At 47.6% G+C, this 24,630-nt stretch overlaps 13 protein-coding genes across 13 annotated transcripts; 5 read left to right on the top strand and 8 right to left on the bottom strand.

Annotated features, from left to right (window-relative positions):
- Positions 1-192: 192 nt before the first annotated feature.
- N7500_001168 (cysteine-rich PDZ-binding protein) lies at positions 193-702 on the bottom strand (the record flags this gene model as incomplete). The annotated part of the gene is made up of 3 exons (XM_056672314.1): positions 193-278; positions 336-459; positions 538-702. The coding sequence occupies 3 exons, from the start codon at positions 700-702 to the stop codon at positions 193-195; spliced, it is 375 nt and encodes a 124-aa protein (XP_056537887.1).
- Positions 703-1,117: 415 nt separating this feature from the next.
- Positions 1,118-2,305, bottom strand: N7500_001167 (uncharacterized protein; the record flags this gene model as incomplete). The annotated part of the gene is made up of 3 exons (XM_056672313.1): positions 1,118-1,513; positions 1,575-2,004; positions 2,064-2,305. The coding sequence occupies 3 exons, from the start codon at positions 2,303-2,305 to the stop codon at positions 1,118-1,120; spliced, it is 1,068 nt and encodes a 355-aa protein (XP_056537886.1).
- Positions 2,306-3,438: 1,133 nt separating this feature from the next.
- N7500_001166 (uncharacterized protein) lies at positions 3,439-3,663 on the top strand (the record flags this gene model as incomplete). The annotated part of the gene is made up of 1 exon (XM_056672312.1): positions 3,439-3,663. The coding sequence occupies one exon, from the start codon at positions 3,439-3,441 to the stop codon at positions 3,661-3,663; it is 225 nt and encodes a 74-aa protein (XP_056537885.1).
- A 452-nt stretch (positions 3,664-4,115) lies between these two features.
- N7500_001165 (uncharacterized protein) lies at positions 4,116-4,880 on the top strand (the record flags this gene model as incomplete). Its single annotated transcript, XM_056672311.1, has 1 exon — positions 4,116-4,880. The coding sequence occupies one exon, from the start codon at positions 4,116-4,118 to the stop codon at positions 4,878-4,880; it is 765 nt and encodes a 254-aa protein (XP_056537884.1).
- A 1,584-nt stretch (positions 4,881-6,464) lies between these two features.
- N7500_001164 (ATP synthase subunit C family protein) lies at positions 6,465-6,917 on the bottom strand (the record flags this gene model as incomplete). The annotated part of the gene is made up of 1 exon (XM_056672310.1): positions 6,465-6,917. The coding sequence occupies one exon, from the start codon at positions 6,915-6,917 to the stop codon at positions 6,465-6,467; it is 453 nt and encodes a 150-aa protein (XP_056537883.1).
- A 1,039-nt stretch (positions 6,918-7,956) lies between these two features.
- On the bottom strand, positions 7,957-8,594 carry N7500_001163 (uncharacterized protein; the record flags this gene model as incomplete). Its single annotated transcript, XM_056672309.1, has 3 exons — positions 7,957-8,073; positions 8,229-8,307; positions 8,347-8,594. The coding sequence occupies 3 exons, from the start codon at positions 8,592-8,594 to the stop codon at positions 7,957-7,959; spliced, it is 444 nt and encodes a 147-aa protein (XP_056537882.1).
- A 1,652-nt stretch (positions 8,595-10,246) lies between these two features.
- On the bottom strand, positions 10,247-12,822 carry N7500_001162 (SLC26/SulP family anion transporter; the record flags this gene model as incomplete). Its single annotated transcript, XM_056672308.1, has 3 exons — positions 10,247-12,295; positions 12,349-12,494; positions 12,567-12,822. 3 exons carry the CDS (start codon positions 12,820-12,822, stop codon positions 10,247-10,249), a joined length of 2,451 nt encoding a protein of 816 aa, XP_056537881.1.
- Positions 12,823-13,839: 1,017 nt separating this feature from the next.
- Positions 13,840-15,200, top strand: N7500_001161 (Zn(II)2Cys6 transcription factor domain-containing protein; the record flags this gene model as incomplete). Its single annotated transcript, XM_056672307.1, is given in 3 exon segments — positions 13,840-14,007; positions 14,072-14,554; positions 14,571-15,200. The coding sequence occupies 3 exon segments, from the start codon at positions 13,840-13,842 to the stop codon at positions 15,198-15,200; spliced, it is 1,281 nt and encodes a 426-aa protein (XP_056537880.1).
- Positions 15,201-15,438: 238 nt separating this feature from the next.
- Positions 15,439-16,293, bottom strand: N7500_001160 (MBL fold metallo-hydrolase; the record flags this gene model as incomplete). The annotated part of the gene is made up of 1 exon (XM_056672306.1): positions 15,439-16,293. One exon carries the CDS (start codon positions 16,291-16,293, stop codon positions 15,439-15,441), a length of 855 nt encoding a protein of 284 aa, XP_056537879.1.
- Positions 16,294-17,192: 899 nt separating this feature from the next.
- On the top strand, positions 17,193-17,960 carry N7500_001159 (uncharacterized protein; the record flags this gene model as incomplete). Its single annotated transcript, XM_056672305.1, has 1 exon — positions 17,193-17,960. One exon carries the CDS (start codon positions 17,193-17,195, stop codon positions 17,958-17,960), a length of 768 nt encoding a protein of 255 aa, XP_056537878.1.
- An 893-nt stretch (positions 17,961-18,853) lies between these two features.
- N7500_001158 (putative isochorismatase family hydrolase) lies at positions 18,854-19,450 on the bottom strand (the record flags this gene model as incomplete). The annotated part of the gene is made up of 1 exon (XM_056672304.1): positions 18,854-19,450. The coding sequence occupies one exon, from the start codon at positions 19,448-19,450 to the stop codon at positions 18,854-18,856; it is 597 nt and encodes a 198-aa protein (XP_056537877.1).
- A 749-nt stretch (positions 19,451-20,199) lies between these two features.
- N7500_001157 (TDT family transporter) lies at positions 20,200-21,683 on the bottom strand (the record flags this gene model as incomplete). The annotated part of the gene is made up of 5 exons (XM_056672303.1): positions 20,200-20,346; positions 20,400-20,685; positions 20,747-21,043; positions 21,100-21,468; positions 21,517-21,683. 5 exons carry the CDS (start codon positions 21,681-21,683, stop codon positions 20,200-20,202), a joined length of 1,266 nt encoding a protein of 421 aa, XP_056537876.1.
- Positions 21,684-22,776: 1,093 nt separating this feature from the next.
- On the top strand, positions 22,777-24,541 carry N7500_001156 (tetratricopeptide repeat protein; the record flags this gene model as incomplete). The annotated part of the gene is made up of 2 exons (XM_056672302.1): positions 22,777-22,781; positions 22,843-24,541. The coding sequence occupies 2 exons, from the start codon at positions 22,777-22,779 to the stop codon at positions 24,539-24,541; spliced, it is 1,704 nt and encodes a 567-aa protein (XP_056537875.1).
- Between the last annotated feature and the right edge of the window lie 89 nt (positions 24,542-24,630).

The raw sequence follows: 24,630 nt of genomic DNA, 5'->3' as shown, positions 1-24,630 counted from the left end.
CGCATGCCATGTATAACTATTCCTGCACTGTCAAATCAATTTATTTTATTTCATTTCGATGTCGATATTGATGTTCATATTGATTCCATGATATCATGAACGCCCCCGCAAACGCCATGCCATGCCATGTAGAGAATAAAACAAAATAAAGAAGTAAATGTTACAATCACCCAGGTCTAGCCTGCAAGCACCTTAGGCCATATTGAACTTCTGTCCCTGAACAATAGGCTGGTCCTTGGCCGATTTCCCCGCCAGATTCTTGCCGCACATGGCACAAGCTAGTATTGATATCAGCATTCGCTACGAAGCCAAGAGAAAAGAATAGAGAAGCCTACCATTCCGCTGATAAGCGCACCGCTGGCAGAACTTCTTCCCCTGCTCGGTCTTCACTTTGCAGTTATCACAAGACGAAGCATAAGCCGCATAAGGATTCTTCGCTTTTGCGCTGAGGAGTTTGCTCTGCGAGGGGAGGTCAGTGCCAAAATTCGTCCCAAGTAATATTTAATGTAATATAGAAGTGAAAGTTCTGTAGCATACCTTTCCGATTCCTGTCGCGCCTAGCGTTGCCTTGGTCTTTCCCTTGCCTGCACCGCCACCCAGCGTACTAGATGGCGAGCCATAGTACATGTCATTCTTGTTCTTGACGCCGGGTGTGGCGAGCTCGGTAGCTTTGAGCTTCTTTTGGCATTTGGAGCAGACCATTTTTATTTGCTGCAGGGAGAGAAGTAAATGGGAAATTGTTGATCAAGAGAGCCCGCGAAAATGAAGATGATGTTATCGCGGGTTTGTTTGCCACCGCCTGGTGTCTTGCCAAGATGTCATGTCTACTTGCTTCCTCGCATGTTATGACTGGCTTTGTCGATTTATTGTTATTTTTTTTTGTTATTTATTTATGGGTTATTATTTGAGGTATACTAGAAATATTTTTCATGCAATGGTTTATACAAAAATGGTTGCATTGGTATCATTCGCATCGTTCCTTGGGTATCGACATTAAGGTATATTAAAAGAGAGTATGACTGCATGGAACTCTCATATCAAAATATAGGATAATCGCGCAAAGTCCATGAGGAAATTAATGAGTACCTCTCAACAGAACCTGACCTCAACTTCAACCTTACCGAGGCGAGACTTGGTGCGAGTGAGTGTGAGGCTGTGCCGAATAATCCTGGTAAGGAGCAGTACCATACGGCTGATGCTGAACCGGAGGATAATTCCCTTGGGGCACATGAGCCGTGTTCCGGGGTGGGAGTTGAGTAGGTTGGTACTGGGTCTCGTACTGAGGCGCAGCATAGCTCTGCTCGTCTCCGAGTCTGTGCCATTTCGCACAACACAGGAGAATGCCAGTGTAAGTGCCGGTCCAGAAAATGAACTGGATAATGGCTTTAACGAGATCCAAGTATAACGGCCAAGCATCGGTAAGGATTAGGCTATAACGAATGTATATGATCGCCCATGCGAAACACACCGCAAACCAGCAAACGGCGGCATTGATGAGTGCAACAGCGGGCATCTGAAAACAGTTAGTTAGTTGGCCTGTTGATCTATACAGGAGTGGCTATACTAGGACTCACCTTTGAGACGAAACGATGACTCCCAGCCTTCTTAATCACGAAGAACGTCCAACCGATCACCTCCATGGACAGCAGCCAGTAAACGATATAGATCGCGGCACTCAATTTTCCCGATGGCAGCATTATGAGTTCATAGTCTGCAATCACGGCCCCCACCCAAAAAGCGATATACAAGGCGCATTCGGAAAGAGAGGCCACGAAAATAAGAGCAAAGAGGAGATAATGGATGGCGGTCACTGCCACGTGCGGCTTGCCGGAGGGTACAAGTAGGCCCAGGAAGCGATGGATGAGGCTCCAGAAGACGTAGAAAGTGAGACAGATTCCCATCACCATGAAGAAGTCCCGGAGCATCAAGGTGATCATATAGTACATCATCACCTCTGCATCGGCGATATATAAGGATGCCCAGACGATGGTAGATATTTGGGAGCTGGTAATTACGTTGCTGGTTAGCGGATTTTCTATCTAGGTGCAGGTCTTTCCACATACCATATAAAGGAAGTCAGGGCACACATGATTCCCTTCAAAGGGAGACTGCGATTCCTAATTGTACACGCCCAGATGAGGAAGGTGATGAATGCGACGAGTGAAAAGATATCAAAGGCAAATTGGGCGAGAAAGAAATCTCTACCCTGGTAGCCATCCAGCGATAACCAGATTTTTTGGCTCCATGGATTGTCTTGGTTATAGTAGCCCGAGGAATAGCCTCCGTCACCGCGTCGAGGTGCCATTCTTTCAGTAATTCGATATGCTTAGCCTCGAGAGATCTAACAGTGTACCGGTTCTAGTTTACGAAATGAAGAGCTTTAAGTAATCAGATCAAGGGGGCTGAAGCAAATCCACACTAGCTAAAATTGAGGCTTGACGTCCGGAATACGAAGCCAAGATGTTCCTAGCACGGGGGTGATTGGTCTAAGGCTCTTTTTAGCATTGCCAGGCAACAAGCAAAAGACCTGTTGACTTTGCCCCGTGTTGATTTTGGAGTTTTCGTGTTTTAACCCCCTTTTGGGGACCTGCACTTCGCCCCGTGCATGTTCGGCTACAGAGTACATGGGCGCTTGCTAGTGCGGGGGCACTGTAGTTGAGATTTGGAATTCCATGGGAGAAAGGGAGAAGAAAAAGACGAAAGCTTTTTTTGACGTTAGGCAGAGAAGGACAGAAGAGCCCAGTTAAGTTGCGCCCGAAGATGCCAACACATCACCGTTTGAATGACTTCGAAGGTCAAGTCGATCACAAGCTAAAGCCTTGGCACTCTATTAAAAGAAACATATCAGCTGATCTGTATCTTTGACCTCATAAATTAGGATGACTAGGACGGGGATTTGTGAATAATACGTGAAAGAGTATAGTAGATCTAGTAGGAGTCGGTCAGGTGTTTGGGGAGACAAAGTTCTTATATCATATCTTATAATACTCCCTTACATCTTATGTCTTATATCACTCATCTTCCATTGAAACATCCACCCTTACCCTCTCCAGCCTCGTGCAGACCGCATAAGTGGAGAGAAAACTCGCGTGGCGGAGTCTGCAGAGAGTAAAATAAAACCCCCCAAGCCCATTTGGCCTTTTTTTCCCCCCGTAAGCTGTCAAACCACCGATCAGGGAAGACCCTAGGCAATTCTCAGCTCTCCGAATCTGAGTTCAACCCAGTTCATGCGTCCTGCATTATTCCGATTGATCCTCGATGGGTTGAAGTATAATCTCTCCCGTGCCAAAGATGCTGAAAGTCCCCAACTGCACGTTCTTTCACGTCTGACTAGTGTCAACGGCACAATTTCGCCATATTCCTTGTTTTTTTGTGTGTCTGGGTCCTTTAGGCCTAGAGGACTTTTGATTCTCCTCTCAGAAGCTCCGTCACATCGTGATGGATCCTCCGCAGATGCATGGTGACCCCCCCACTTATGAACTGGCCTGCAGCTCATCGAAGCAATGCAAGCACGCTTCTCGAGTGCCCTCCAAGGAATTGACCATAAAGAACACGACTCTAGCGCCTCCGCGAGCCCAACAGTTCGGTTCGAGTCTCCAGCACTCTGGGTCTGCTTCCACGATAGGCTCATCCCCAGCGGGACGTGAGAAGATCATCCCCTGAAATCCAGTAGGGGGCAGACAACACACTCACATAAATACTATCTAGTTCCAAAATAATTTATTCCATCATCTTTACTCTTCTTTACCTTCCTTTTGCTTTTTTGGTGTTCCCATTCCCAGGTCTGGCGCAGCCCGCATTCGGCGTCTCCGCGTATCCCGATTCTCGACTGCGTATCCCAACAATTCCTTTTTTTTTGGCATTCTACAGATCTTGCATGCTCTCCTTTTCTCGGATTAGTGCGCTTCCTTAAAGAATTAGAAGCCAATGCTGTGACCCCAGCGTCATTGCCGAGAATTTAAGAGTATCAACCGCTGCATCTCATCGGTGTTCCAATTTTCAAGAAACCACACAGTGTGACGCTCCAATTATTTTCCTTTCAGTTGAGCGCGCTTGGAAACCCAATTCAAGGATCTCGAAATTCAAAAAAAAAAAAAAAAAAAACCCCAGAAACAATGCCTCCAGATGGATCAACCTTCACGGCTCTAAACCTCCCACCGACATTCGAGCTACCCCAATGCATGGAGTACTTTACACTTCGAGCGGGTCCAAACACAGACCTGTGGCGCAAGCCTCCTAACGGCGAAACCTCCACCGCCCCAATCGTCTTCACATCCCTCCGACACGCCTTCGTCGTAGCAGAAGTGACCGTGAGCGCAGACTGGGAAATGGAATGGGACCAAGGCGGCCTAGTCATATTCGCCGGGGCAGCACCTCAATCCCTCTCCTCCGAAGTCGACGGTCCACCCGGATTCCGCAGCACCCGCTCACCCTGCAAATGGGTCAAAGCCGGGATGGAGTTTTCGTCGGGGACTGTGAACGCGTCGTCAGTGAGCGCGACAGCGGATGGCGCAGACTGGTGTTTGTCGCCGCTGGCGCAGTCGACACAAGCAGGACTAGCGATTCACTCGCTGCGCATCAAGCTTGAGCGAGTCGGTTATGCGTTGTGGATTTGGTATCAGGTTCCGTCGGCGTCGCCATTCGCTATGTCGCCTGGTGCGGTGGGGAATTCGTGGAAGAAGTTACGCGAGGTGACGTGGTTCTTTTATGGAGTTGAGGATAAGTTCGTGCATGTTGGGGTTTATGCGAGTCGGCCGACAAGTCTGTCGCGTGGGGGCACTATGTGGGATGCTATGCATGGTATGAGGCTGGATACCTCTCTGCCGGCGGGTTCGGCGGATGGGTTGGTGGTTGAGTTTGAGGATCTAGAGATCTTATAGCTGGTGTGTTTTGTTCTCTTCTTTGATTTTTGGTTTGCTTTGATGCGCTTACACTTTGGGTTTTCTTTTGTCGAGTCCTGGTGATACATATTCCCCATCAGCGTTTCATCAGTTTCATCGAGCGATTATGGCATGTCTGGAGTCGTTTTTTGTGATTTTTTTGTGAACCTTTCCGTTGACAAGTTTCATGTTTATGTCATTTTGAGGGCATGATTCATGATGCTTGAGCTGTTGTTGACACTGCAGTGGGCAGTGGAAGTGTAAGTTCGCTGCCCAGATGTATGATCGCGAGCAGTCGCCCGTGGACGCGTCTGCCTGGCACGTGCATTGCTCTTCTGGCTTCGAGATTTTTGCATTGATAAATTTATTTGGTGACTGCTATGAGCTCTCTTGATTATTTTGCTATATCAGATTTGAAGTAAAATAAATTGAGAGAAAAAAAAAGTCATTGTTGATGTAATATGGCAGTCGTCGATGTATATATTGGATGAACCCTTGAAAATCAAGCCCCGATAGATATATTATATATATTACTCAAATCGAACATTGATGCACAAAAAGAGAAAACAGGCCCCGAGCACTACTAATATCTAAACATATCTAGAATCTCATCGGAAAGAAAGATGGAGATATCGTTCAATGTCACTGAGATATACTACTTTATGTCACTAACTGAAAGCGGACTAGATCGGGTTCGTGGATATAACCGGGGAAGTTGCCGAACATCGCAGCTTCCACGTCCTCAACCAGAGTAGATTAGCAAGACAGCTAGTTGACGATGCAATATGACTTGCTTCGCTTTCAAGTCCTGCATGCTGCATGCAGAACTTCGACATCTGTGGCAGGTCTGGAATGGGCTGATGTTACAAGCTGAGTCAGCTGACTACGGGAAAGCCGTTCCCGAGGCCCGGGAGCTAAAAAATTTGCGTCGAGGGTCTCCAGCTCAATTGAGGTCCAGCAACACTAAAGATTTGCAATAAAGTAGCTCGATTGTCTTATGAACCGTCTCTAGTTTACTCTCACCGTCTCTTTTAGGCCAATGGATGGTGGTTGTGGCGTAGTCGCTCGTTGAAGAGCGGGTCAAATACACTGCAGGACCCGTAGCGACATCCGCTATAACGGGGGAAGATAGCAAGGCGTAAACGACAGAGCTGTTTGTTTTGGAGATCCAAACTAGTGGCCCAGCGGGGTTGAAGCTTTTAGAGCTTGTCTACGTGGAGTTCGGAGCTTTGGAGCAAGAGCAGATTGCTCGTTGAAGCCCCCAATACGTGTTGCATATTTTCCCATTCGCCCCGTGGGGAAGGTGAAAATCTAAAGGGAGAGGAAAGAGGATATTATACGGCCGTCAGACGCAACACACAGAGTTTTTGTTTTGGCTCTTTGATAGGTTGGATGGTCGATGGGCCATATAGGACTCTATATGTACAAAAAGAAAAGTGTTGTAGATGACGCTGAAAGTAGTACATGGTAATACATCACGACCAAATACCCTCCCCGGCGGAAAAAGAGATTCTCTCAAAAAACCCAAAATCCTTGTTTTGATGACATTTCTCCAAGAATCCGAAAACCCGAGTTGTAGATAATTTAGACGTACTTGCACATCATGGCAACCATGAGATCGAAGAGACCCATGGCCTCGACGAAGGCAAAGCCGAGAATGGCGTAGGAGAAGAGCTGGCCACGGAGGGCAGGGTTGCGGGAGACACTCATGAGGAGAGCGGCGAAGACGAGACCGATACCGATACCGGCACCACCGAGACCGATGGCAGCGGAACCCATACCGATGTTCTTGGAGACCTCAACCATGGCGGAGGCGACCTCGGAGGAGTACTGGCGGCGGGCGGCAGTCTGGAAAGCCTTGGCCTGGAGGAGAGTGGGCGACTGGATGCGCTTGGGGGCACCGAAGGCGGGGGCCTTCTGGGTGAAGGTGCGCTTGGTGGCAGCGTTGAGCTGGAAGCGAGCAGCAGGGCGAGCGACCTTGGAGCTCTGGGCCATGACGGAGGCCATGCGGGAGGCGAAGACACGAGAGGTGGCCATTGTGATGATGGGTTATAGAATTAAAGGGTGGGTGGAAGAGAGGAGAAAGAAGGAAAGAGGAGAGAGATGGACTTTTCAGGGAGAAAAAGCTGGGAAACTACGGGAGACGGCACTCACTAGGACATAAATACTCTACGGCCAAATTTTCGCCCGTCCGCCTCCTAGTCGGTCTTAGTGTATGTGTAAGGTAAGAAAAAAGCCCTAGGTTGTGCGTGGACTCCGGAGTATTTCATACGCAAATCACACTATGAAGGAATGCTGGGGATCGTTTTGGTCTGTATTCGTCTCGTTTTCATCGGTTTTGCTTTCGTTTTTCCCATTCTTACCGTGTATCGAGACCTGTCGGAATCAGTCGGGTATCGTTCCAACTGGGTCCACTGGTTTTTTTTTGAGGGCTTATGGGTCTTCTTTCAGGATGTCCCCTGCATGTAAAGATGACCCTTCACTTTTTACAGGGGAACTTACTTAGTGTCCTTAATTCAATTGGCCATATACGTATGCCCGTTGTGGTATAAGACGCTGAATAAAGGGATGAAATAAAATTACATGACGATTAAAAAAGAAAATAGAAATAAAAAAGAAAATACTAATTCTGCCCTTGCAGTGGATCTTAAGCATGTTCCAATCCAGTGGACCGGTCCACTAACAAGCTGCTCTCAACCAATCATAATCCACTCGGGTCCGCTATTTTCCTTGGATTTGTTCCCGGCGTCGCCCAAACCGGCCCGACTCGGATTCCAGGTCCACCAACTACGGAGTCACTGGGCAACCACCAGTGGACCGGCCGAAAGGAGACAAATAATGTGGATTGAGGGTGGATATTGTCTCCCCTTTCATCCCTCGGGAATCCACCTCACCGAGTGGTCACATTTGGAACATACGTAATTCTGGACGGATCCGGTACCCCGATAGCTTTCGGTCTGATGGCTTGCCGAGGGAAAGAAATCATGCATTGGACCTGCAGGTACTGCTTGATTCTTATATAGATTTATGGTAGGGGGTGAGCTCAGATGAAAAAAAAAGACAGGGAAAAAAGGAGTTAAAAAAAAAGCAAAAAACCGGGTTGTCGTGTCCTCGCTTTCGCCGGTCCACTTAGACTGGAATTTTGACCCGCCATAACCCGAACTATCGTGAAAACTGGTCTTTCCGGATTGCCCTAAAGGAGATTACAGAACATTCAGAGTAACGCGGTGAACGGTCATTCAATCTACCCTCCCTTTGCAACGGGGCTGGTGACCCTTATATAGACAGGCCTACCCCCAGTCAAATAAAACTTTCACACCCAAATTAGAGTGTCCCAAACGGGCTAACCAGAGGCTCTTCGCATTTCTTCCGGAAATTCGATTTTTGGTAATTTCGGCTGATCGCAGCTTGGCGGGACCCACACAAGCTCGATTTCAGGGTGCAGTCGTTACGCGCTTTGCCTTACCTGAAGTAATTTAGGTCATTGAGATGGGAATTGAGCATAATTGTCAGAGAGTATGAATTGCAATTGGAACAAGACAATTGAGTATCAAAAAGAAGCTTTGAGCCGGAGCTGTCTAGAGGTATCGAGATAAGGGGCTCCGGAACCGGGTGTAATCGGGTAAAATACAAAATTACGGTATGGTAATTGCATACTCGGCGACTCATCAACTCATCATTGACATGCCGTGAGGTCATAAGGCCAGTTGGCATCCCGTATAGCCTCAGTATAATCGTATACGCAGTATTGCCGTAAATCGATAAGACACACACAGTATCCATAGCTTAGTCTCTTTCTTAAATATCCACTCTCAATTTCACCATAAGATGAACTGTGCCCCCAGTCAGCACACATAAGCTTCCCTTAAACCGCACCACGCCCTCGGCAGGAACACATGCAATCACAAGCCTAGCGGCAGCGCGACCTGTTACAGCTGATGCGTTGGACAACGCATGCCTAATCTCATAGTCGTTATCTCGTCGACATATCCGCCCCCACGAACTCAAAATGCTAGGATAGAGTATTTCGTACTAACATCATCCAAACATGTTCATCACCCAACGCGTCTTTTTCGAACGAGAAAGGCCATGAGCAGCGGCCTATGATCTGCCAGAAACAACACCTACCGCAATAAGGGCCAACCACCCTTCCCGACCTGCCCGAAAGCATCAACCCTCGCAACAACCACGGTGTACACACGTCCTTGATCAGCGCAAGTGTGATCTTTATCTCTGCACCGGGTATTGCACCGAAACCACCCGATACAGTCTTGATCCAGTTCGCCGAAAGCTGTCACACAACCAGCCCTAAAGGTTCACCGTCCCTGTCACATACGGCACTAGGGGCAGGCCTGCACTATGTAGACGGGTCATTGGACATATTGTAGGCTCCAGGGTTTCCCGTCATCACAGATCTAGCCATCTCGAGGCTGTGAATATGATGTGCACCAACCTGCTAGATCTAGACTTGTCTGGGAGAGTCAGGTAGCGAGGAATCGGGCGCGGAGCGAGGCGCTTAGCTCGGTAGAAAGCGCTATGCATAGCTCATGTGCCAACAGAGTATCGAGCACTCGAATCGCGTTCGCGTTGAGGGATGCGTGAGCTGTGAACGGATACGTCGGATACATCGGGTACCGGTACGAGCGTGCTTTTTCTATCCCCTTGAGATGGGTTAGTTAATTCTTTCGGGGAGATTCAAATGGCATAACTCACGGTATTGACGGGTCGCAAGTACTCATTTGTGCAGTTCTCTGAGACATGTTATCACACGGATGTGGGTTGTTTGTCCTCAACTTTGTTGATCAACAACTGCCATGGCACTGAAAGTAGGGATCAATTCTTGCAAAATGATCTTCCGAATACACATATGTAACCTGCCTTAATATGTGACTGTCTGTTGTAGGTAGTAATTGGTGTCTTGAAGAGGCTTTTCATCCAAGTGACCCTTCTCCAGCCACTAACACAGATAAGATCGTCCGCATCCACCAGCTATACGCAATTAGGACTAGTCTTCGATCTACGCGATCGAGATCTGACACCGCCAGTCTCGAGCCCTAGAAGGTCGTTCGAGCAGAGTTGCGGTGAATAAATAGTCACTTGGCCATAAAAGCTCTGCGGAGCACACACACACAATATGTTCCTGTTTGGCTAGAATTGCTAGTAGAGTTGTTTGATCGAAGTTTCATGAAATAGACCGAGATTGAATTGATAAAATTGCAAGACATATTTGGTCTTCGTTGAATCAGAATTTTTGTTATAGCTAAGGATAGTCTCTAATAGTAATCAAAGCTAGTAAAGACAGCATGAAACCTTGGAAGATAGCAAATATTAGTGAAGCAAGAACACGCCATGCCAGCGTACATCTCCTAACAACCAGCCACAGCACTCTTCAGAGCACTCGTTAAATCCACATGGAAGAAAGGCCGATTGATCCCATCGACAACAGCCATACCAGTGCCGACACCAGATCGACCGCGGCGACGATGAGTGTCGATCTTTGCATCCCTCTCCCCAGCCCGCACAACCTGAATATCATCCTCAGAGACACCCATAATCGACGAGGAAGCACTCTCCTCCTGCACTTTCAGGCCAGTCTCCACATCATTTGACCAGTCCTCTTTCAGCCCGATGACCTGAGACTGAGGTTCCGAATTGGGTAGACCGATATCCAATATCTCCGCAACGTTAAAGATCGACCTCTGCCAACGGGGACCTGATCCGTCCGAGACGGCGAGGAACCCGAACCCAGCGGCTGCGAGAGCACGCTTCGTCCATCTGTTTTGGATGTGCGCGAAGTGCCATTGCACGCTGTCTGGATATGCCCAGCGGTCTAGTTGGTTACGGACGTCGATAAGGTTCTGCACGGATGTGACATCTACATTATTGACGGCAGCAAAATCGAGGATTATGGCGCGGAGAGTTGGGAGTGGGGAAGTGGGTGCTTCCACTGCCATGAGGATTTTGCGTTCGGCGCGGGTTGGACCCGGGTCGTTCCAGGGTCTGTCACCTGGTGTTTCCCATGCTTGCGGGTTTGTACGACGGGTTTCTTTGAATATGTGGGCGACGAGGTGATCTGTGTAGTGGTTTGCATTGGGGTAGTTGAAACCCTCGGAGACTCTGTAGATGAATATTCCTGGGGCTGGCTGGTGAATCTTGATTCGGGGGTTTGTGCCATCTTCATTTTCAGTTGGAAGGTAGACTCTTCGGGAAATGTGGGTGTCATCTTCGAATGCAGTCTTCGAGTCCTCTTGGAATGCGTTGAGAATATGGTCACCCACGACCGAATGCACCTGGACATAGCCAAGGAATTGGCCGCGGGCTTTCGCGAGTCGGAAGAGGAGTACTGCCAGTGATACGCCGATTGTGCAGTAAATTCCGGTTTCGATAGTTGAGAATATGATTACGATAACGCACATGAAGAAGATGAGTGCGTCAATTGGAGATACACACCAGAACTGATATGTGACATGTGGAGGTGTGATGAGGTCGCCCACTGCGTGGATGATCACGGCTGACAAGGATGCTTTTGGAATGAAGAAGAACAATGCTGGTAGCGCATATATGGCAAGAAGTACGACAACGGCAGTGATCACACCCGCGAGGGGAGTGCGTACGCCGCACTTTGCTTTGATGGCAGTTCGTGAGAAGGAGCCTGTAGCTGGGTATGCACCCAGGAACGGACCTAGTAGGTTTGATATGCCGATCGCAATAAACTCCTGGGATGGGTCGATCGTATAATTGTTGACACGACCGAACGATTTCGAGATAGCAATGTGTTCAATCAACAGAACAATCACAGCGGCAGGGAGCTCACCAACAAATGCCTTGATAATTGGAACATCTATTTTAGGAACCCCAGCGGCCTTGAATCCCCGGGGAACATTACCAAGGAGCTTAAAGGCAGGGTGATTGCGTCGATGGAGATTGACCGCAGCGCTGATCATGGTGTAAAAAAGAACGACGAAGGCAGTGCGCAATGTGGACAAAAAGAAGAACAGTTTAGCCTTGTGGGGCTTCTTCCTCATTCCATAGTTGCAAGCAGACCGTATGCCATAGAGCATTGCCAAAGCTGTGAGACCCATAGCAGCGTCCATCCGAGCGGATGGAAGGTGCTTCAGCGTATCGATGATGATCTTGTACGTCGCCCCACGCGTAGAGAAATGGGCTTTCTCTCCGAGAACCGTCTTTACCTGGCCAGCACAGACATTGATCGCGGACCCAGTCATGAAAGCAGTGATGGCAGGGAGAGGAATAAAGTCGACGATGAAGCCAAGACGAAGCAACCCGAGGAATAATACTATGGCACCACAAATGATTGCCAGAGCGGAAGCAAGGACTGGTGGAGGGATTTCGGGGTGAACAGCTTGAACCCTGATGATTATTGAACCCATGAGCGTAGACATGACCGCCACAGGCTGAAAGTGTCAGTCTTTTCAATTACCATGAGAAAAAGAGGGATTGTTCTTACACCAATAGTGATGTCCTTAGACGTTGCAAAGAACCAATAGATCAAGACCCCCATGAATGAAGAGTACAGACCGTACTCTGGGGGTAACTTGGCTAATTCAGCGTATGCCATACCCTGTGGAATGACCACAGCACCAACAGTAATGCCTGTCGAGAGCTATAAATCAGCCTTGTCTCTGTACAGATTTGACCTGTCCCAATCAATTTGACCTTTCTCACCTGCCACGAGATCTCCAATCAGCCATTGCACATTGTAATACCCGATCCAATGGAGGAAAGGGAAGAGACCCCAGATGTAACGACAAATTTGAGGAGTGGTGGGTGTATGACCTCGAAACCAGTCGCCCACGGTGGGTTCATGCTCGTAATAGCCATATGTTCTGGGTTCGTCTCTCACAACAGGAGTTGAACTTATATCAATTCGTAAAAGCTTTGCGAAAGCGTGGCCGACTCGAGTCGAGATAGTCTCCGCCATTGTTGCGTCGGGTCTTCTTCGGTTCTTCGTAGTCTGGAAGGTCACCACCGGCAGCTCTCCAGATTGCTAGAGAGAAGATGAGCTGAAGAAAGAAGAAGAAAAGGGGAATGCCCAGTAAGAACGGCCATATTGAGTCCATAAGACCCGGACCATAGGGCTGATAGCCCATATACTTCGGTACCGGCAATGTCGTGATTTTAGTGTTGATTGACCACGATGATTGACTTTGACCAATCACGGCAGGTCTGGAAAGTAGGTCATTCTCGCGTCAGACGTGTCTTGGTGATTAGTTACTCCGATTTGAGAGAAACGGTGGGACATGAAATATGGGAGAGACGATGATGATTCTGGTGCAAGGGAAAGTGTCAAAGTCTCATAGGGCTGAACGCTTGGACCCACCATAGGGCTGATCTGTTTACTCCTTACTCTTATAGGGCTACCTGTAGTGTTATAGTGGTTCTACAACGACATTAATTTTGCTGCCTAGAATCCATTGCAATGTTGATTCCGTTGACATTTGGGACTAGCTTGTGGAACGTGCCCTTTGCAACCCCGTATCACCTTTGACCTATGATGATTTTGAACGGAGGATATTGTCCTGATATACGGAGGAGGTACATGTGGACATAGGGACATGCGTATATACATGTAGCGACAAGGAAAATAGGTACCTGGTGCCTGAGCTACCCCACATATTCTTGGTGGATTACCTCTTCCGGTTAGTTTTGCCTTTTTGGGCTTGGGCCAGTTATCTATATTCTTTGTCCGAAGCTTGATCATTCGAAATTCTGATTCCTGTTCAGATCTATACCACTGGAGCTGATAGGAAAATTATGTCACTTTGCATTTATATGATTCATGATTTTATATCCACAAAAAATCAACTCTGAAATCAATTTTGGCTATAAACAGTTTGCTTTGGATCTCGGCGAAAATGATGACTAAACTGCATCGCCGCCACTGCCCCACTCTCATCCGGTGGGATATCCGGTGGGATGGCGATACTTGTACTTCTCCATGTTCACATCTCCTGGATTTCTAAAGATTGACCAAGGTGATAATATGCCACAATTTCAATGCCAGGTTCCTGGCTGTACATCGAGCTACCGTCGTAAAGAGCATCTCCGACGTCATGAAGCACAACATCGTGGAAGTCATCATCGCACTTGTTCAATCTGTGGTCGGGTATTTTCTCGCAGGTAGAGTGATTCTGGAATTAAGATCGCTCTGATCACTCGCTAACAGATAGCTATTTAGTGACAGTCTTAGACGTCATATTCGTCGCGACCATGAAACCCCAGGACAATCTCTCCCTCGCGCCACAAAGGCCTGCGTGAGATGTCGTACGACCAAAGCGCGGTGCCAGGGGGGCTTACCATGTACAGAGTGTTCTTTGAGAAATCGCGTGTGTATTTTTGATGGTCCACCCCTCCCCGGTATGGAACCGGCTCAACCAGACCCCGAAGTCTTGGAGGATAATGGTGGAGAGGATCTGATCACTGCTTCCCTCGAGAATACCGCTCAAGTCGACCACTACATACATCTTTACTTCTCGCATTTTCATCAACACTGGCCGATTTTACATCGACATACCTTCAGTATCCCTGACGAACCCCCATTGCTGCTTCAGGCAGTCTTAATGATTGGCCTTTGGGTTAGTGGGAGCCCGGAGGCGCGGCAAGATGCTCGGGATTTGCATTATAAGCTAGGAATGGCGATTTCCTCACAGCGGGTAAGCCCTCGAAAAGCACTTGTTCGGTTTGAAAAAATTGTACAATTCATTGACTGTTGATCCGCAGGACAACTGGGAACAATCGCCGGTGGAAGAGGATCACGATAACGAAGGTCCGGACAGCCCAACGTCACGATGGCCCGTTGGAACCTACCAAGGCATTCTTCTCTACATCATATTCTCATTACTGACATCGAGTCCGATTGGCCTCGAACTTAACCTCAGCTTGGCATTACCTGTGTCCGATCGTCAAATCCTCTCCGCTCTGGTCGCAACCTGTCTGCGAAACAACATCTTTTACTATCCTAATATGGTTACAAGGTACCGAAACGTCGAGTCAATTACCTGCATGTGGGTGGGAGTCGAAGAGATCAAAAGGTTGGGTTTGGCCTTGTACAAGGTTTCTCGGCTTTGTGGAGGGGTGAATTGCTTGGAGGACTCTGATGGTCGACCATTTCGCCTCTCTGATCTACAATTTCCCTTGCCGGATAGGAGAAATTTATGGGATGCTGGTTCGAATGCGGAACTGTCTCGACTACTTTTGATATATTCTAGAAGAGAAGACAAATCGGATGACCCTAGGGATACCAATTGGATCTCACAAAGTGGGAGATTATTGGAAACCGATGAAAATTGGTGGAATTGACCATTTCGGGGTTCTATGATTTGAAAGAGTTCTCCTCTGAGAGTGATTCTTGTCACAACACAGCTGTCTAGGGTTTCTACCGCTCTGAACCTTGGCTTTAGAAGGAACATCAGGAGAAGGCCCAGTGTGAAAAACGAAGCTAATGAATTGAACTAAATATCAAGAAAATAATCAAAACTTTTCGAACATTCTGTCTGATTGACCATACTCAACATCACGAAGAGCTTCCACCTACTCACTACCTTGCCACAACGGGGGTTTCCTCGCCAGGAGTAAGCCAGCAAACCTTCTCTGACACCTTTTCCAAATCAAAGACCTCCGCCAACTCTGCCTTATGCTCAGTGAAATGTTCCCACGATTCAAAGTGGATAGGAACCATCCGGTCGACATTCAGTACACGCATCAAGTGAGCAGCTTGCTTCCCATCGAAGGTGATTTGCAGCACACCGTTAGGGTGCTCGAAAAGCGCATTTCCCAGATTCAAGACGGCGATAGATACATGCCACTTGTTCTTGATCTCCGCCAACTCGTCAATCCACACGGTATCGCCAGAGAAGTATACCGCATTTGGTAGACCAGCCTCATTAACACCGAAAGAGTCGCACTCGATTATGAAACCAGTCACTTCACCACCAGGGAAGTGCTTGCAAGGGGTGCCGGTGATGCGGAAATCTTTGCCCCCAAGTCTGACGGAGACGGTCTGCCAAGGGCGAAGGCCGATGACGCCAGGGCGTGGCTGGAGGTTGTGCGCACCATCAGGCGTGGTGAAGACATGGCGGCCGTCGAGTAACTGGCGGCCTAGAGGATCCAGATTGTCGACGTGATCTTCGTGGCTCAGCAAGACTGCATCGATGGGTGGAAGGTCGTGCAATTGGAGGGCTGGTCCTTCAAAGCTGCGCAGAATACCTACTGGAGGTGCACCCTTGAAGCCAAAGTCAACAAGGTTGGGGGCCTTGGACCAGCCATCGTAGAGGTACTCAGAGCCTGCAGGGCAGAATACAGGATCGGTGAGGAAGCGCACACCGTCGATGTTAATGATCGCTGTGGCAGTCGTGATGTGGGTGATGGAAACGTTGCCTTTGAAGGTGGACATGATGCCAGACTATTGGATTGATACAATGATAGAAGAACGTTGATGTAAAAAGTAGAGCAGCAGTGCTCTCAGAAGACTTATATACTTTGCTATTCCCAATGACTACCTTATTCTTCATTCCGAGGTCCCACCATGGACGGAATGACAAACTGTGCAATGTGTGTCAATTTCTTCATAAGCGGCAGCCCTGATGATCAATTCAAAGTGGAGAGCAATACCAAATGTTTCAGATTGACCTGTCGAGATACGTGTAATCTCGAGTGCCCAGATGAGTCTTGTATCTCAGTCATCATCCCACTATCCCACTATCCCACAGACCCATCCCACCCATGGCATATTGGACCGCGAATGATGGATCTCGCAAGGCTTTCAAATCATCCACATCCACCTCTATTCTTCGGCGACATTCTTTATTTGGTCATTTTTATGTTTAGATGATCGGGCCGATACGCACTGGATAGGAGGAAGAAGTTTCCTTCTAGCCATCTGATACAACCCACCTGGCGCACCCTTAATCTCAATTCATCTCTCAGCACAATATAAACGTATCAACCCATTCTTAAAACGGAGTTTCTCTCTCCCGTGATACAGGTTTTGCTCATGACCTCCGATATTGATGGCCCTCAGGCCTGGATCATCGTCGTCGCTGTTTTCTGGAATAATGCCCACCACTGGGGAATCCTCTCCGTAGGTCAACCAAATTATTAAGAACTGAAAGACACCTAAGAAGGCTAATGAATCTCCAGAGCTATGGCGTGTTTCTAGCCTACTTTACCTCGCATTCGACATTCGTGGGGAGCAGAACACTCGATTACGCTTTCATCGGGGGCCTTGCCGCATCACAAGCACTCATGATTTCCCCTCTAGTCACAATCCTCCATCATCGTTTTGGCCTCAAAATGACAATGGCCTTTGGCGTCATTCTCGAAACCGCCGCGCTGCTAGGTGCGTCCTGGAGCACGAAGATCTGGCATCTATACTTGAGCCAAGGCGTTTGTTTTGGCTGGGGACTGGGAATTCAGTATCTTTCCACAACCTTCCTGATTCCCCAATGGTTCGACAAAAACCGCAGTCTCGCAGCAGGGATATGTACCGCTGGTAGTGGAACTGGTGGGCTTATTTATTCCCTAGCCACGCATGCTATGCTGGCCCAATTTGGCATTCCTTGGTCCTATCGTATCCTGGCAATTATTCAGTTGGTAGTCAACGCTCTCTGCGTGCTCGTCATTCGAGACAGGAATCCGCAGGGGGTGGGTGCGTACCAAATGCCAAAAATCAACTTCCGGCTTTATCTCCGTTACGAAATGTGGTTGTTTATTGGATGGAGCTTCTTCAGTGTGATGGGGTTTATGGTTATCTGGTTCTCGCTTGCCACTTACGGAAGAAGTATCGGTCTGACTTCCACTCAAGGCTCCATTGTCACGGCTGTTATGAATATCGGACAGATGTTTGGTCGTCCTGCGGTGGGTCTCCTGAGTGATCGAATTGGACGGATCAATATAGCTGCTTTTGCTACTTGCATCAGTGGCTTGCTTTGTCTTTTGTTATGGGTGTTTGCTCGAACATATGCATCTCTTATAACTTTTGCTCTGCTTGCAGGTATATTCTTTGGCACCTTCTGGACTGTGAGTCGTAATTTTGTTGATGAGTGTTCTGTTCCATACTAATCCTCGCTAGGTGGTGGGCCCAGTGGCCGCAGAAGTGGTCGGTCTAAACGACCTTCAATCAGGTTTAGCTATTATGTGGTTGACCTGCGCTATCCCTGCAACTTGTATGGCTTTTTTCATGAGCTTCCCCTTCAAGCTTGACTATTTGACTAATAATTGCATACAGTCGGTGAAGCTATCGGGCTTGAGCTTCGCACATCTGGCCTCCGTGAATATTTAGGCACGCAGTTGTTTACCGGCTTCATGTATATAGGGGCTTTTCTTTGCCTGGTGCTTTTGCGGAGTTGGAAACTAAGACATCACGAACTTGACTCATTGACCATTTCAGCGACATCCACGGATGTTGGTACCGAAGAGATGGTTGTGGTAGGCCATCGGCCAGGGAAGTTTTTTCATCGGCCAGAGAAGTTATATGAAAATGTGCGATATGTTACATCATGGGGAAAGGCGTAAAGAAATCTTAAATTGTTACGAGAGAATACATATCTATCCGATATTGTGACAGCTTCAAATCTGCCTGTGTGTCTGCGTAGGAAATTAAATGTTGTTCAGCTACGTATATTGCAGTGCTATTCTAGGTTTTGTAGATATTCTACATAGTAGTTCCCTACATCTGTGACAGTTTTGCCGGTGGCAATAAGATCAAGTCAAGCCGCGAATATTCTGCCCAGGCAAGATCAGTGATTACCACCTCAAAATAGTGTTATATACAGGTCAGTCTATATTCTTGACTGTGAGCCTCTATTGGCTTCCTTTTTATGCCAGGAGCTCTCTAATTGAGTCTAAACATCCTACGTGCCGAAAGAAGACAGAATCAGTCCAATATTTAAGTAGTCTCAGTTGTTCATAAGTTGTAAGTTTCGTGTACAAAAGACAAACTTCAATCCACCAGATCAAGAGCTGATCTCACTTTCAGAGACAATTGTGGCAAATGCATCGCCCAACTCGCTGAGAACCACAGAGACTACAGTCTCCGCATTTGCACCGGGGATGTTGCGATCGCCCACAGCCTCCCCCACAATGAGCACATCATATCCCAGCTCACTACCAGCACGTGTGGTAGTAGAAATGCAAACGTGTGCCATGTAGCCGACCAGTACAATTTTCTGGCCTACTTCTCCCAGTCCCTGCAGGTATTCATGCAGATCGGTCTTGGCAAAAGAACTGGGGAAATTCTTGGTGACCACTTTCTCGTTCGGCTTGGGCGTCAACTCTTCAAATTCCTGTGCGAGAGTAGTGCCGGGTGTGAAGACAGGTGCACCGGCAGGCACTTCGTGGACAACATGGACGATGTTCTTGCCATTTCCATTCTGTCGATATTTTTCCAATAGCTTGGAAATGACCTTGCGAGATTCGCTGACTTTCTCAACAGCGAGAAGGCCTGTGGCGTACTCGTTCTGAGCATCGATGATGATGAGAGTTGAATCACTGGTAGAAGCAGTGGAAGGGGGTGCGCCAAGGATTTGACGGAATGACTTGGCAGCAGACATGGTGAGTGGACAATCAAAGAGTTGTTGAGTTGATGGACCTCTGAACAGCCGAACAGGGTCCTATATAAGGTGAAGAGGGGTGCTGTCTAAGCCATACGTGGGGCCGGTGGGCTTTCTCCGGATTTAGCCCACCGGGAGTGTTTCTGGGAGATCCCAAGACAGTTCATTTATCATCCTCTGAGCATTGATAGTTGGCATTCACAGTCAGCATTGCTTGTCCCGAATCTTCCAAGCTTACAATCTTTAAATAAATAACAAGGCAATGCCAACAGAAAGGGTCCATCGCCGTGCCAAGCACCCAACCTCAGTGCAGACCGCAGATCTCAAAATTTGGTATCTTTTGTATGTCGTACCCATACAAAGTGTACTTAAACGTCATATACAATGTTTATGCGTTTTTCCTTATTGGATCAATTAAGCCATACTCATATCATACGTTCTTACTCTTTGGTTAAAAAAAATCTATACATGGTGCCCAAGTATCCTTTGGATGGGCAAGAGATACAAAAGATACCTAATTTTTAGGGTCCTTGACAGGGTCATCAAGTACTCTGGGTAAATGCCTTAACTCTACGAAGCTTTGACCAGAGGTACTTACTATGAAAAAAATATACCTGGTATCTCAGAATTTGTCTCTAGATAGCAGTTGGCGGTCTTTGAAAAATAGTTGATTGGTCTAATTGAAAGCAAAGAAACGCATTTTGGGAATCGATATCCTCGTTGTAATACGGAAAATCAATTGCCTTTGATCATTGCTTCTCTTTCTGGAACTTCTTAGGCTCATACTCCTGGAAGTCGGCCAGACAGGGTGCCACGAATAGACTGCGATCAAAAGCCCCCTTTATGGTGAAAACAGAGACCACGATCCATAATAATACAACACTAACAGCCAGTATCTAGAATGAGTTAGCCATTTGAAGACGAAAAACTGACCATTCAGATAGCTTACGGTTGCCAGGACCCTGAAGAACCTGGAGGGCATTTCTTGGCCAAGTTGGTTGGTGCAGTTTGTAAAGACGCCGAGCGGGAAGGTGAATGCCCACCATCCGAGGTTGAATGGAAATTTTCTCGACCGAAGAATGGTTGCCACTGCAAAGAACAACCATAGACAACCGAATGACCACATGAGAAGAGCCACGAGGAAGCCGAGGTCATAGAAAGTATCACCTGATCCGGGACTTAACGTCCCTGTAAGCGGGAAGATTCTTTTCACAGCGATCCCCAACTTTTGAATTCTATGTAGGAAAGAATGATGTTAGTGTGTCATTCAGAATTTCCAAATATTGTGATACTAACCCGTAGCCACCTTGACCAAGAGGTCCAAGAGGCAAGAACGTGCTGACAATCACTGCTTTGGGTGGTAGTTTGCAAAACAGAAGACGCATCAAGTAAATAACAATGATCATCATTGCCAGAGGTACTCCAACACCCCATAGAAAATAGCTAGCGATGATAGTCCCTAGAGCATGCTGAGGATTTGGGAGTATATCAGCCACGATACCCCCCGACGCCGCCGCAACGACGCAAGACACGATGGGGAGTAACCAAGCGGCGCCCATCTCCTGTAGTTCGACGTGCGCCGATCGAGTCATTCTAGAAAGCGAGTCAGCCCTAGTATCTTTGAAAGAGAAGTTGTATATAGACCGTACACAATAAATGGTATACCGAAGCACGTCATAAGAGATATAACAGAATCTGCAATCCACAGACCCCAGGCAAAGTAAGCAGCCCAGTTTCCCCAGGCTGGCACGCAGACATAGCAAACCATATTGACAATTGTGGCAAATCCCATAGGGAAAGTCCCAATAAAAAGGGATTGCGCAGGATGGGTAATCATGAGGTAGAAGGCTTTTGGGTAGAGAATATACCGCAAGATAGTGATGGCGAGGAAGACGGCAAAAAGCAGCACATTCAAACAGAATATCACCACTGATATCCAATATAGCCATCTGCCATTATAGGGCAGAGTATGGAGCAGAATAGAAGTAATCCCGGTGCCCATATTGACCGAAAACCAACTTGAGTAAGAGTTAGCAAAGTCGATAACCTACACCCGAGACACTTACGCGGGCGTGAAATTTCGCACAAGATGGCGCCAGCCATGATTGTGCTTTGATTGACTTGGGTAATACTCTACTGTCGCAGTTTCCGGTGACTCTCTTATATAATTAATGTTGGCCTCTTCAATAGCCTCGTCGCCACATGAGACTTCGCTTGGATTGTCTTGCGACATCGTCCCAAAACGAGTTTCAAGCCGGTTTTCGAGATTTGAGACTAATGTAGACAGTCGCCATTCAAATTATATACAAAATACAATAAGACATTGAGTCAGAACTAGTCGGCCAAGATTAATGGTACTATAGCCGTGGCCAAGAGAACCCGTGGACATCACCGATGATTCATAGTGGTATGGCGGACGCCTCTCACAGTGGGTCTATACGGATCCAACGGGTACGTCAATTACGCGCCTCATGTTTTGCTTTTGCATAGAATTTATTGTACCAATACACCAATCTCATATTCAATATATAAGTTATGAATCCAAATACAATTCTTCAAAAGTGAGGTTGAAGTCTATGGAAAGTCTGACGGGTGGCGGCTAGACTGCCGTATACGGACTAGCGGCAATCGCCCGCGGATATCTACGGTCTCATAGACATACACCATCTGCTGCGTTCTACCTCCAAAAATACCTGATGATTCCTTTCTGTACCAGCCGCATCCAAATAATGCATAAAATCGCTGAGAGAAGAGGTGCTGTCCCAACAAGCAGGTAAGAGCATGCTTTTTTGACTGTTGCCTTTCAGCTCAAAGTCTGAGGGTAACCAGCGAACATTTTCTTAACGTCAAGCTCCAAGCTCCAAAGTCTACTTTTAATTGGAGATGTATCCTCTTCTTCAAATCGGAAATTCACATGAAAAATACTATGAAGGATCTATAATGGCTGCTCTAAACCCTGCTGTTTCGGTAAAGCTGGGAACGCCAACAGCGCACGCGCCTTGGCGATGTGCTTGTACAATGCCTGAATATATCTTACCAGAATGTATCGGCATGGATTCATAATCAATACATGGCTACAGTCTCGGGCTTTGAACTTGGAATTCCGAGAGCCCGGAAAGGTCGGCGAATTGGTGGAACCAGAAGCAAGGGCTCACTTGACAGCAATAAACTGAGTGATCTCAGGTATGATATGTTACATTGATCAAGAGCACGTTGTCTCCTCCAATTGTATATAAATATGTGTCATGCATCCTGATAATACTGTACTCGAGACGACATTTTCGAGTTAGCTCAGGCGAAGATCCAAACAATCTCTAGTACCAAAAATGGCGTAAGCTCCATTGCTTTTGACACCGTTGTCAAATCTAACATTAATTGACACATTTTTAAAGGCGATCCATTGAGCTACAGAGTACTGCAGATGTGTATTACAACCTCGGTACATATCATCGTCCAATTAGCACCACCGTGAGCGATGCACAGCTGTGGTTTGACCGTGGATTGCAGTGGTCCTACTCGTTCAACCACGAAGAAGGCGCACGATGTTTCAAAGCAGCAGCAGATTCTGATCCCAACTGCGCCATGGCCTATTGGGGATTGGCCTATGCCCTGGGACCTAACTACAACAAAGCTTGGAGCCGATTCGACCAGGGAGATTTGGACGAGACCGTCAAGGCCGCAAGAGTCGCATTGAAGATTGCCCAAGAAATATCACAAAATTCAAAGAAATCACCCGTCGAACACGCCTTAATCAAAGCCCTGACCGCCAGGTTCCCAGTTGAAGGGTCACCACTTGATTTGAATGCACTAAACCATGCCTATGTCAACGAGATGCGTTTGGTCTACACCCTCAGCCCCGAAGACCCAGATGTCGTTGCTCTTTTCACTGAAGCTCTCATGTGTACACGACCTCGAGACCTGTGGGATGTCCAAACAGGTAAACCGGCCGAATGCACCATCGAGGCTCGTCAGGCCTTGGAACTTGCAATGGCTCAGAACGGCGGCATGGAGCACCCGGCTTTCTGTCACCTTTACATTCACTTAATGGAGATGTCTCCGTTCCCCGAAATTGCTATAAAGGCCGCCGATAGCCTCCGTCGCCTCGTGCCCGACGGCTCTCATCTTCTCCATATGGCCAGCCACATCGACATTGCCTGCGGCGATTATAGCCGTGCAATGATGGCCAATGATGCCGCTATTCATGCAGATAACAGGTTCTTTGCGCGCCAACACAGTTCCGTTCTCTACACGATGTATCGGGCGCATAACGCCTATGCCAAGGCATATGCTGCTATTATGTTGGGAAATTTCACCGAGGCTCTTTCAGCTGCCACGATGGTTGGCCGAATCTTGACTCCAACTTCATTGTCAGTTACCAGTCCCCCTGTAGCTGATTGGGCTGAGAGCTATTTGGGCGTCTTGCCGCATGTGCTGGTTCGATTTGGCCGCTGGGATGATATCCTCCAGCTGGAGCTTCCGGAAGATAAGACGCTGTTTTGCTCAACCGTCGCAATGATATATTATGCAAAAGGGATAGCATTGAGTGTGCTCGGTAAGATCGAAGAAGCACAGCGTATGCTGCTACAATTCAGAGCTGCGCATGCCGCTGTCCCTGCGTCTCGACTGGGCAGTCTTCCAAGTCGCGAGATTGATGTTCTACAGGTTGCTGCAGTTATGCTTCAAGGGGAGCTCGAGTATCGTAAAGGAGACTATGTGCTAGCTTTCTCCAGCCTCAGAGAAGCGGTTGAATTGGAGGATGCTCTTCCATACGGTGATCCACCTGCATGGATCCAACCGTCGCGTCACGCTCTTGGAGCACTGTTGTTAGAACAGAATTATGTTGATGAGGCTGAGCTGGTCTTTAGGGAAGATCTTGGCTATCAACCAGGATTTCCTCGTCGCCGGGCACGGCTAAACAATGTATGGGGCTTGCACGGGTTGTATGAGTGCTTTGTGAGATCCGGGAAAAAATCCGAAGCTCTCTTCATTCGCACGCAGCGAGATGTTGCCATGGCAAGTGCAGACATATCTCTTAATGCCTCATGCTTTTGTCGACTTTCCAACTCTGTCAATGAGGAGAGATGCTGCTAACCAGAAGTACGTATATGATCATGCGAATTTATAAATCCTGAATGATCTCCATTGTGATGTATTACTCTAAAGATTAGAAGAAACGCAGT

This window comes from Penicillium coprophilum, assembly GCF_028826855.1.
Source record: "Penicillium coprophilum strain IBT 35676 chromosome Unknown utg000001l_segment0_segment0, whole genome shotgun sequence".
Lineage (NCBI taxonomy): Eukaryota > Fungi > Ascomycota > Eurotiomycetes > Eurotiales > Aspergillaceae > Penicillium > Penicillium coprophilum.
Note: the sequence above shows the minus strand (reverse complement) of the source record. Positions and strands in the feature narration are given on the sequence as shown.